General features: G+C 37.3%; 1 protein-coding gene across 2 annotated transcripts in view; it reads left to right on the top strand.

The window, feature by feature from the left end:
• insyn2ab (inhibitory synaptic factor 2Ab) overlaps window positions 1-13,294 on the top strand; it is a 52,864-nt gene that overhangs the window by 3,807 nt on the left and 35,763 nt on the right. Inside the window, exon 2 of one of the 2 annotated variants that reach the window (XR_014534206.1) lies at window positions 10,726-13,082. Coding sequence is in view for 1 of the 2 variants with exons in the window: in XM_083545380.1 (XP_083401506.1) it covers window positions 10,731-11,845 (1,115 nt within the window). In the remaining variant the exon portion in view is untranslated. The remainder of the gene's footprint in view (window positions 1-10,725; window positions 13,083-13,294) is intronic. The other variant, XM_083545380.1, reaches the window with a different exon arrangement.

Here is a 13,294-nt window from a genome sequence, read left to right as displayed (position 1 = left end):
TTTCAAAGAAACTACAGGGAAACTATTACTACATTAAATAAGGCATATAGAATTTATTTCGGTTTGATTCCAGTGATTTTCTATTGGGTGTATGTTTTACTTACATGTGAGATAAACATTACATAGAGAACTATAATGAGCATGCTTAAGGTTGACACACCTCTAAAATTGTGTTTATAATTAGTGGATTGTGTGAACCCTCTGGGTCCAAATGATGTTGTGTCAACAGACAGGATCCTGCACAGGTCTCTCATCCCTTTTTGTGTGCATAAACATTTTTGTGTGTTAATAGTAGTGCAGCTATAGAAAGCACAACAAACATGGATAAACCACTAGTTTAAAACAAAAAAAAAACCTATGACTCATCCATGAGGGACTGTACAAAAAATACCTTAACTTTTAGCCTAAATTATTGAATGTAATTATCTATATCCAGTAAAAGGTTCCCAAGTTCAGGCTGAACGAACTTTTCAGCTAACTTCACTTTTCACTTAATGGCAGTGCCCTTGGGATTTTAGATTGGTCGACCATGTGGAATAAACTTAACGCTACACTAGCTTCAAAAATCATTATGATTTTGGCTAGGCTAAGGTTTAGGGCTACTTCATCATCAACACAGTGTCCAGTAGAGGGGAAAAATCAGCTCAAGCCACCCACACACACACACACACACACACACACACACACACACCACCACCACCACTACCACCTGCAAAATGGGATTAGGAAGAGAAAGATAAATCATGGATTAGATACATTATGTCTAATTGAAGACAAGTATAGAGAAATAAAAAAAAATAAAAGAGAGAAGCACAATGCAATATAAATATCAAGATGACATAAATACAAATCAAAGTGACAACTGTATATTTTTTATATTCTTTGTAGTATATTACATTTTTGAAAGACTTAATGCCCAGAATATATGAAAGGAAACCAATTACTGATCATTTATAGACAGAAATCACCTATAGAGCAAAGTGTGTTTACAAAAAACAACAATAAACAAGGCAATGCCAGAGATATCAGTAATAACTTCTGTAAACTATGACCCCATTTTCTGTGTAAAATTTAAATAAAAACAGAATTGCAAAAAATGGTATAAACCCATATTTTATTCATAACATGACATATCAAATGTTTAAAATTAGCAAATGTACCATTTAAGAAAAAAAAGGTTATTTCTGAATTTGGGACAAAGCCATGTTAATCACTACGTAGCATCTCCTCTTAGGTGAACAACAGTCCATATACAGTGAGGAAAATAAGTATTTGAACACCCTGCTATTTTGCAAGTTCTCCCACTTAGAAATCATGGAGGGGTCTGAAATTGTCATCGTAGGTGCATGTCCACTGTGAGAGACATAATCTAAAAAACATAATCCAGAAATCACAATGTATGATTTTTTAACTATTTATTTGTATGATACAGCTGCAAATAAGTATTTGAACACCTGAGAAAGTCATTGTTAATATTTGGTACAGTAGCCTTTGTTTGCAATTACAGAGGTTAAACGTTTCCTGTAGTTTTTCACCAGGTTTGCACACACTGCAGGAGGGATTTTGGCCCACTCCTCCACACAGATCTTCTCTAGATCAGTCAGGTTTGTGGCCTGTCGCTGAGAAACACAGAGTTTGAGCTCCCTCCAAAGATTCTCTATTGGGTTTAAGTGTGGAGACTGGCTAGGCCATGCCAGAACCTTGATATGCTTACAGAGCCACTCCTTGGTTATCCTGGCTGTGTGCTTTGGGTCATTGTCATGTTGGAAGACCCAGCCTCGACCCATCTTCAATGCTCTAACTGAGGGAAGGAAGTTGTTCCCCAAAATCTCGCAATACATGGCCCCGGTCATCCTCTCCTTAATACAGTGCAGTCGCCCTATCCCATGTGCAGAAAAACACCCCCAAAGCATGATGCTACCACCCCCATGCTTCACAGCAGGGATGGTGTTCTTGGGATTGTACTCATCATTCTTCTTCCTCCAAACACTTTAAGTGGAATTATGACCCAAAAGTTCTATTTTGGTCTCATCTGACCACATGACTTTCTCCCATGACTTCTCTGGATCATCCAAATGGTCATTGGCAAACTTAAGACATGCCTGGACATGTGCTGGTTTAAGCAGGGGAACCTTCCGTGCCATGCATGATTTCAAACCATGACGTCTTAGTGTATTACCAACAGTAACATTGGAAACGGTGATCCCAGCTCTTTTCAGGTCATTGACCAGCTCCTCCCGTGTAGTTCTGGGCTGATTTCTCACCTTCCTTAGGATCATTGAGACCCCACGAGGTGAGATCTTGCATGGAGCCCCAGTCTGAGGGAGATTGACAGTCATGTTTAGCTTCTTCCATTTTCTAATGATTGCTCCAATAGTGGACCTTTTTTCACCAAGCTGCTTGGCAATTTCCCCGTAGCCCTTTCCAGCCTTGTGGAGGTGTACAATTTTGTCTCTAGTGTCTTTGGAAAGCTCTTTGGTCTTGGCCATGTTAGTAGTTGGATTCTTACTGATTGTATGGGGTGGACAGGTGTCTTTATGCAGCTAACGACCTCAAACAGGTGCATCTAATTTAGGATAATAAACGTAGTGGAGGTGGACATTTTAAAGGCAGACTAACAGGTCTTTGAGGGTCAGAATTCTAGCTGATAGACAGGTGTTCAAATACTTATTTGAAGCTGTATCATACAAATAAATAGTTTAAAAAATCATGCATTGTGATTTCTGGAATTTTTTTGGAAACCGGGGAACTTTGGAAACCAGTACTTGGAGTTTTGGGAGAGCATTGTGGTCCCATTCATGTCTAATACAGTATGTCAGCTTCTTAACATTAATGGGACTTCTCTGTTGTATTTTTTTTGTTTCATGATGCTCCAAATGGTTTAAATTGGTGAAAGGTGCAGGCAGGCCAGATCAGCACCCAGACTATTTTAATATGAAGCCATGCTGTTGTAATGAATGCAGTATGTGGTTTAGAATTCTCTTGCTAAAATATGAAAGGCCTTCGCTGAAAAAGGCATTGTCTTGATCAAAGCATGCATTGCTCTTAAACCTGTTTAGTCCTGAAGATGCAGAGTCTATGGTTTCCAAAAAGAATTTCTGATTTCAATGTGTCTGACCACAGAACAGTTTAAATGACCATTGTCCCAGAGATGGTGGCATTTTTGGATAATGTTCCCATACTGTATTTCTTTTTCTTTGTATGATAGGGGTTTAACCTATATTTGTGGATGGCTGACTGTGTTCACAGATATTTAATTCTGGAGTTCATGCTGTGAAAAAAAAAGCATAATGAGTATATCAGGTCTAATACAAATATGACAGTACAAAAAATAATAACAAAAGTGTGATTAATATTTATTTCATCCTAATCACACCCCAAAAAAATCACACCACTTGACAGGTGTGCTACAAGCATGATGTTATTTAAATGATCAAATTAATAAATAAATTAGCCATTGCCATCTGTTTACATAAGAAGGTTTGAAGGTTCATAATCTTCATTAGGTCGGACACAACTGGAGTTGGCGCAACCTCGGGATGCCTCAGGAAGGGTAGAAAAATAAAAGCAGTATAGAGGAATTAGCATAGCTGCTGTTCATAATATTAACAAGCAAAAGTTGATACTGTGCATTTGATCAGATGTACTGGAGCACAAGGTTATGATATGTGATGTGTTATGTGTAGGCCTTGTTAAAAAGATGAGTCTTTAATCTATGCTTAAACTGGGAGAGTGTGTCTGATCTCTGAACACTGTCAGAAAGGCTATTCTAAAGTTTTGAAACTAAATGTAAGAATGCTCTACCACCTTTAGGGAACTTTGCTATTCTAGGAACTACTAGAAGCCCAGAGTTTTGAAATTTCAAAGAATGTGACAGATTTTAGCGTGTTAGAAGACTGGATAGATACATGGGAGCCAAACCATTTAGGGCCTTGTAGGTAAGTAGCAATAGCCAGTATAGGGATAAGATCGGGTTATATGGTCATATTTTCTCAACCTTGTGTGAACCCCGCCTGCATTCTGGACTAACTGTAACCTGTTTATTAATGATGCCGGACATGCACCTAGTAATGCGTTACAATAATTTAGTCTGGAGGTCAAGAATGCATGAACGAGCTACTCTGCAACATATATAGGAGATTTAGGAGCCTTGGGCAAACCGTGTACAAAGGTCATCATCGACACACAGTTCTGTTATAGTTTATACATCTTACTTTCATCACTGGATGTATGATGTGTGATCAAATAATACATTAATTTGGCTTTTTTTTGCAACCTCCTTATTTGTTTGACGGAGCCTTCTGTTTGTTTATTTTTAAAAGGGCAAATTAGAATTAATAGTAGCTTATAACGACAGCTTCATGATAAAGTGTGGATAAGTGTATTACTGTCTACTCAGATGAGCTTACACAGTGAAAATCAGACAACTTAAGACACTGAGGCTGCTGGGCAGCTCTAAGTGATTAAGTTGTCCAGCGATAGACTAAACTAATATTCATTGATAAATTAAGCGTGAAATGTGAAAAACACTTACAAAAAAGTCAACTAGCAATTGTAAATGTGGTATTGTGATGTTGCAGCTATTATTTAAAGAAATTAGTATATAGGAATAAATCTATCTCTGCATCCAGTGTCATTGTGTAACATTGTGTATGAAATCATATCACTTAATTGGTGTTTTAAGGTCTTTTTATTTGTTCTCTTTCAACCAGTTCAAGAATAGTCAGTTGTATTCACAAGGTTTTCAATGTCAGTTGCCCTGCTTGCAGCTAAAATTGTGAGAGTGGAAATAAAATGTGCCATCTTAATGGAGTTTAGAATTAGTATTAGTATTAGTATTACTATTAGTCTTAGTATTACTAATAGTACTGAATTTAGACTGGCTGGTTGTGTGCCAAGTCTTGGCAGTGCAAATTTGTTTTTGTAAAACAAATGTTTATTTAACAAAAAAATTATAATAATTTTTTGCATTATTATTCAGAATGATCTTTGGTTGCAGCATTTGCCAAAATAATTTTTGGCTGCAACTACAGCTGCTGAAGTGTTCTTCAGCTTTGCACATCAGGCTGCTGATATTTTTGCCTATTCATCCAGGCAAAATTGTGCAAGTTTTGTCAAACTGAATGGGGACCACTGATGAACAGAAAATGTAACGAAAATGTAAAGATTCCAATGATGCAAAAAGCTTAAAGGTGTGTTTATTTTAGAAGTTTGCTCTCGAATCTCTAACAGACTACATATGTTTTTGCCTAGTTCTGTAGTATATTAGGCTTCACAGATCTTGCTTTCACCGCTGAATAGTTTCTTATAAATAAAAAAAAAAGGCACCCCACAACATCATGTTATCCACCATGGTTTTGTGTTGTATTCTCTAAGCGAACAGCGTTGTTCTTCTGCCAAACATAATGATTTGTAGCAAAGCCAAAATGTACATGTTTGAATCTTATCAGATAAGAGAATGTTTTTCCATATGTTTGCTTAGTCTCCAACATGCATTTTGGCATTTTACAGATTTGAACATACATACTGTATGAAAAGAGAAGCAGTTCTACAGGACAAACATAGCCCAAACACTTCAAAAAACTTGGCTGTAAATTAAAGTAGCAACTCTCAAATCTGAGCTTTGCCTTTGCCAAAATGCATGTTGGAGATTAGGCAAACGTGGAAAAAACCTTTTCTGATCTGATGTTGTACATCTCTACAGTGCCTAGCAGATTTTTTTATATACATGCCCATGCCATCTGACATTTTACTCTGTCATAAAATTTTACACAAATATCTGTACTTTCATTTTCAAAATAGTCTCTTTACTTTAGTTTTAATCTATTAATTTAGTGAAATGTCAATATTTTTTCTTTTCACTGTTTGCCGATTTCAGCCCATCAACCTATTTTCTGTCATTGCGTGGCTTTTTCAATCAACTGGTGTATCATTTCCTAGCTCTCACTTAACACAGATGTAGGCTAGTTTATGAAGAAAACAATGAGCAGGCAGAAGGCAACAAGAAGTATAGGGTTAACGTGGATTAGACAGAGGGAGTCAGTGATGCAAACATGACAGAGACAGAAACAGAGACATTCCTGATCACCATCATCTTTTCTTTGCTTGTGTTCTATATGGTATATGTTCAGCCTGGATACATTTATTAGGTAACAAAGTTTGAAATTCTTTTTGTATTAATATATTAATTAGGGCTGTCAAAATTCTAATTCATTTTAACTGCACAAAATTTTATTAATGCGCTATCAATGCAGCATGCATTTCTGTTTGACCATTTTTATTAAGAATATAAATACATAAATAAATAACTAAATATAAAAAAGAAATTAAAACATTCAGTGCAACATACATTTATTTACAATGTCCTTTCTTTGCTAAGATCTAAATAAATAAATAAATAAATAAATAAATATACTCCATTGAAAAATTTTTGTAATCAGTGAACATTTGTTTTACTGATGCGCCGTCTCAAATTTTACACCAAAATCCGCTTTGACTCACACAATTAACCCCCTAACGGTCGACAAACGAGTTGGAGCGGGGTTTTTTTTTTCCCGCCTTTTTGATCATACAGAGAAATAAATAATTTGAATCTGTAAAGGGTCTACTTTTATTTGCATACACTCATAATAACAACAAAACGCTGTGCTTTTGTAAAATAAAGAAAACAGACAGGGGGTGCTCGCTGCCATCTCTGTCATCTCCCTTTACAAACAGATACCGTATTTTTCGGACTATAAGCCGCTACTTTTTTCCCACGTTTTGAACCCCGCGGCTTAAACAATGAAGCGGCTAATTTATGAATTTTTCCTGGGTTGTTCCCGGTTTTACAAACTTCAAGCCATAAAACTGAACCCTATAACATTAGATCAATGAAATTTCTATTTTCATGTTAAAAATAAAAATATTTGTAAAATTCAGTGGCTTATACTGTATATGAGTGCGCTTTATAGTCCTGAAATTAGGGTGCGCTTTATAGTCCGGAAATTACGGTAAATAAAACAACCAGAATCTTAGTGAATGCTTGCCTCACAGACATAATAAATATATGAATAGAAAGTTCGAAATGTCTTTTACATAAACCAGTTCACATTGAAAACAAATATTCTCTGATTATGTAATCAGTATGAAAGTTAGTAGAGGTACAGTTTTTCCAGTATCACCTCATTAACCGTCCGTGTGGAAACATAGCATAAGTTCCGTTTGGTGTTCTGATGATTTACGTAATTTAAACCACTATAATTACTTTTAAACATTTACAAGAATTGTTGTCTTCATGCTCTGTGTTGAGTTTGGTTTCACTAATAATAAGCATACATTTGCATATATCATCAATATTTCTCCATGTCCATGTTGCTTAGAGCTCAAACTTCTTTACTTTAACTAAAACATGAATATCTGTACTTCCGCTTAAGTGAAGGATGTGTGTACTTTAGCCACCTCTGCCTGTGTCTCATCTGTCCATAAATGTCTTCTTCTGGTCTCACTGTTTTTGAGACTTACCAGTGGTTTACATCTTGCAATAAACCACTGTATTAAAATCTTCTCATGATTCAAGACACAGACACAACTACCTCCTGCAAGGTGTCCTGAGCTGGCCAAATATTATGGTTTCTTTTCACCAGGGAAAGGAATTTTTATTTGTCCACCATAAATAATGAATTTTTCCAAGCCTTTTTGTGTTCCTGAGCTCACCAGCACTTTATTTATTTTAAATAATGAATTGAATAAATGTCTTAGCCACAAATATTATCTTTGATTAGCTTGTTATTTCTTTTTTCTTTTTTTTATCTTAATGGTGGCCTTCCCTACTGACAGTGACAGCATTTTGCACTTCACAATTAGAGTTAAAAGCAACAGGTTCCAAAAATAAACACATGAATTCGATTTCAGAAATGTATTCTGCTAATATATACATTTATTAATTAGGGAATAACATACAACTTGATTGACTTATAATAACTGAATATTGAATATACTGAAAACTGAATATTGCAACCATATAACAATTGTATTATGCATAGGTGGACTACATTCACTAATAATGTTATCTCTGATTGCAGCTGATTACAATGAATTAAGGCTTTCATAGCCAGAGTGATGCATGGTTATGCAAACATCATTTTACCTTTATAACTGCTAATTAATTTTTTTGAACTACAATATTCACGTCATACTGTATTAATGAAATATTCTTTAGTAAATTTTCAGTTTGAGGTTCTAGCATTACAAATACTAAAAATACTGTTTAAAAGTGACAAACATGGTACTCAAAATTTCTTAGAAGAGTTGAGTTTAATATAAAATTTGCATGGGTAGCATGAAAAAACAAAAAATGGGCAGGCTGAGGTTAAGAACTGTTAAGACTGCTCTGTCTTTATCCCTCTGCTTTTTCATTATCTATTATTAACGAGGTTATGTGATTTCAAGCAGTCACTTTATATTTTGCTAATTGCAGCCCTGTCACAAATTACAAAACTGGCACATTTTGCTTGTGACAATTTGCACAGCAAACAGTCTATTTTTAGCAGCAACCCCTTCCTTGTAGTAACCAACTGCTAGTTGGTGTTTGTGAATTTTTAACAAAATTTTCATTTTCGATGACGCAAAAGATTTTCTTATTTAACAGTGCTAGTTAATCAGAAAGTCTGAGATTATTTGAATGGTATATGCCCTAACGTTTGTGACAGTTACAAATGTAACAAAAGGAGTTTAATTTACAACCTACAGTGAGGAAAAAAAGTATTTGAACACCCTGCTATTTTGCAAGTTCTCCCACTTAGAAATCATGGAGGGGTCTGAAATTGTCATCGTAGGTGCATGTCCACTGTGAGAGACATAATCTAAAAAAAAAAATCCAGAAATCACAATATATGATTTTGTAACTATTTATTTGTATGATACAGCTGCAAATAAGTATTTGAACACCTGAGAAAGTCAATGTTAATATTTGGTACAGTAGCCTTTGTTTGCAATTACAGAGGTCAAACGTTTCCTGTAGTTTTTCACCAGGTTTGCACACACTGCAGGAGGGATTTTGGCCCACTCCTCCACACAGATCTTCTCTAGATCAGTCAGGTTTCTGGCCTGTCGCTGAGAAACACGGAGTTTCAGCTCCCTCCAAAGATTCTCTATCGGGTTTAGGTCTGGAGACTGGCTAGGCCACACCAGAACCTTGATATGCTTCTTACAGAGCCACACCTTGGTTATCCTGGCTGTGTGCTTCGGGTCATTGTCATGTTAGAAGACCCAGCCTCGACTCATCTTCAATGCTCTAACTGAGGGAAGGAGGTTGTTCCCCAAAATCTCGCAATACATGGCCCCGGTCATCCTCTCCTTAATACAGTGCAGTCGCCCTGTCCCATGTGAAGAAAAACACCCCCAAAGCATGATGCTACCACCCCCATGCTTCACAGTAGGGATGGTGTACTTGGGATGGTACTTATCATTCTTCTTCCTCCAAACACGTTTAGTGGAATTATGACCCAAAAGTTCTATTTTGGTCTCATCTGACCACATGACTTTCTCCCATGACTCCTCTGGATCATCCAAATGGTCATTGGCAAACTTAAGACGTGCCTGGACATGTGCTGGTTTAAGCAGGGGAACCTTCCGTGCCATGCATGATTTCAAACCATGACGTTTTAGTGTATTACCAACAGTAACCTTGGAAACGGTGGTCCCAGCTCTTTTCAGGTCATTGACCAGCTCCTCCCGTGTAGTTCTGGGCTGATTTCTCACCTTCCTTAGGATCATTGAGACCCCACGAGGTGAGATCTTGCATGGAGCCCCAGTCCGAGGGAGATTGACAGTCATGTTTAGCTTCTTCCATTTTCTAATGATTGCTCCAACAGTGGACCTTTTTTCACCAAGCTGCTTGGCAATTTCCCCGTAGCCCTTTCCAGCCTTGTGGAGGTGTACAATTTTGTCTCTAGTGTCTTTGGACAGCTCTTTGGTCTTGGCCATGTTAGTAGTTGGATTCTTACTGATTGTATGGGGTGGACAGGTGTCTTTATGCAGCTAACGACCTCAAACAGGTGCATCTAATTTAGGATAATAAATGTAGTGGAGGTGGACATTTTAAAGGCAGACTAACAGGTCTTTGAGGGTCAGAATTCTAGCTGATAGACAGGTGTTCAAATACTTATTTGCAGCTGTATCAAACAAATAAACAGTTTAAAAATTATATATTGTAATTTCTGGATTTCTTTTTTAGATTATGTCTCTCACAGTGGACATGCACCTACGATGACAATTTCAGACCCCTCCATGATTTCTAAGTGGGAGAACTTGCAAAATAGCAGCGTGTTCAAATACTTATTTTCCTCACTGTATATAACTGTACAATTCAGGATTCAGGATTTTACTTCAGCATAGACCTCATCTCGAATGCTATCAGATTGTTCTATCTTCAATTAATCTTTTTTGTTTCTATATTTGCTGTCAAAAATTGAAATACATAGACTAACTTTACAAAAGGCTATCAGAGTACATTCAGAGCATTTCTACACACCAAGCATCATTATCGATATGAGTCTGAATTCAACAAGCTCAATGTCAGTCACAGCTTCTCCCTCTAAATAAAACAGGGACAAAAATGAGCTTTGGCTGCCAGGATGTCGTGAGTTATTACAGTAAATAAAACTAGGCCATCTGTGCTGAAACTGCAATCACTGTCATTTTATGCACTGTATTTCCCCCTCTCTCTTTCTCCCTCTCACTTAGGAGTGATGGTTAGTAAGGAGGCTGGCCCCTGCGTCCTGTCAAATTCAGAGTCAGACTCAGAGACCGGAGGTCCAACCCTTGGAAGTGAGAGCACTAAAAGTGGGGACGTAGTGCACAAAAGGAACAAAGCCTTGCAGGTCCGCTTCAAGGACATCTGCGAAGCCCAGAATGAGGCAGCACGTCTAGCCCGGGGAGACAGAGCACATTCTGTTTCATGCAAGGTCGTACACACAAGGTACATGACCATGCCAGCACGCCGATCCATACCTAATGTGACCAAGAGCACAGCAGTGCAAACATCACCTGAATTAAAAAAGCATTATCAGACTTTTCCCTTTGATCGCAAAAAGGGGCACACTATCAAACACACAGCTTTGGTGGAGAACTATGAGAACCAAAACAATGGATTTTTAAGTGAAGTGCAAGCTACAGAGGAGGAAAGGCCACATGGGGCAAGGGTGCAGAAGACTCGAGTGCTTCTGCACAGTATGCCACCATGTACTGATGTGCAGGATTTGTGCCCAGATAGCAGCCTGGATTCCACAGGTCAAGGCAGGGAGGCAGATGCAACACTGCATCAACCAGACTCAAAGGAAGAAGAGTGTGTCCAAGGAAGTAGCTCCAAGCACAAAGGATTACCCAATCAGACTGAAATCGGAGTAGACCAAGAGCCCAACTGCACCAAAAGCTCCTCCTCATCTTCATCAACACAACCTCTGCAGGACAGAGGTGTCATTTCAAAGGTTACAGGCCCCATAGCATGGACATCTTTGACACAAGTGGAATGTCTGGACAGTCCCTCAGTGCAGTGTAAACTTAAAAAAGATCCTGTGCCATTGAATGGTCTGCAGTCTCAGACCTTACCACATGCAGCCAGCTGCCCCTCCCAGGATACCAGTCAGGCTCACTCCCATGGTAGTTTCGGCTTTGGTGGTCTGGAAACCCATGAAGTCACCAGGGGTCATGTATGTGGGCAGATGATTCCACTGCCTGGGACAGATGGAGATGTGAAAGCCCGACTGCAGGCTATGGAAACTCTCATCAGTTCAAGCCAGGAGACTATTAAAGTGTTGCTGGGGGTCATTCAGGAACTAGAGAAGGGAGAGGCACAGAGGGAGGGGTGAGTCACTATATTTTAACATATATTTCACTCAAATTCTATACTTCCAAACCGTTATCTGTACCTTCTCAATATAGCATTTAGTGTTCATTGAAAGATGGATAAGTTTACAGTATGTGAATCTCAAACTGTTTTTAGGGTAATGAATGATGTATTAGTGTAATAGCCTTTCATAAGACATATTAATTACTGTATACTTACACATGTAATTTACTCCTTTCTCTTGCATATGCATAGAGCCAACGTTATATGATGTTTGATATGTTACTTTGACACAAAAATCCCAAACGAGTTTTCAAATGCCAATAAAAAGATTATAGGCCTATGTGGCTGCCAACTGATTCTGTACCTAAACTCAATATGAATTAAAGAACAATGTTTTAGTAGAAAACACAAACCACGATTATAATATGTTGTGTTTTTAATAATAATCAATATCTCAATAATTATTATTAAGATCACATAGCTATTAGCCCATTTAACTGGCCACAAGAACCCCTACAAATTAATGTCAAGATTAAATAAACATTTAAAAATTTGTTTATAATGTAAGTAGAAAATGTAATTGTACACATACTCATTGCAACATACCTATATATTTCCACAGTGACAGTAACAGAGCCTCTGACTGTCTGTCATGGATTTCAGATCAGTCTAATTGACCATTCACTTTGCAATACCATTTGAAACATCTAGCATGCTTTTTCAGTGAAAAGGCTAAAGGAATGTGAAATTTGTTTTAATTATTTGAAGCAAACCAATTTTACATTTCCCTTATATACCCCTTTTTTTATAGAGTCTTGTCTTAGTCCATAAGATTATGACCTCATAAGAGAGGAATAATACTAAAAGTTTTCCATATGAGGTGAAACACTGGAAGTCTGACCACATATTAGCTTATCACAGCTTATTATATAGCTATCCAAATTAAAGCATATTATTCTGTAAATACTATGAACCACATTGAAACTGTTTGTCTGAAGTTTTGAGAGTATGCAAATCAGATTGAACCCAGAAAAGGCTTTAGTTGTTTAAGCGGTTGGTGCACTTTTGGCTCAGGTTTGTGGACTGTATTGTAGTAAACAGTGGAATTTTCACCTACAGTTGAATGCAAAACCAGTGAAAATGAATTCTGGATATTCTCAGTTTGCTTGTTCAGCTACATGTGTTACATGTGTGCCAAGTATGTATTACATGTATGTGGTATCTGTGTATTCTATAGTTTTACACATCAGAGGTGTCAGACTCATTTCAGGGTATGGGCCACTTTTCACAATGTAAAGCAGGCTGAACAACAAAAAAAAGATAACACATCAACCTCTTCAACACTATTGCTTTGAAACCTTTAATAAAATTCGTTTGAAAAGAGACATTTATTTTATCCTGCTAATTAAGAATTTCATAGACCATATAAATGACACTTATATTTACTTTTTGAACATCCTATTC

The sequence above is a fragment of the Silurus aristotelis genome (genome assembly GCF_946808225.1).
Source record: "Silurus aristotelis genome assembly, chromosome: 6".
NCBI lineage: Eukaryota > Metazoa > Chordata > Actinopteri > Siluriformes > Siluridae > Silurus > Silurus aristotelis.
The sequence above is the reverse complement of the archived record's forward strand: the minus strand, read 5'-3'. Positions and strand labels throughout refer to the sequence as shown.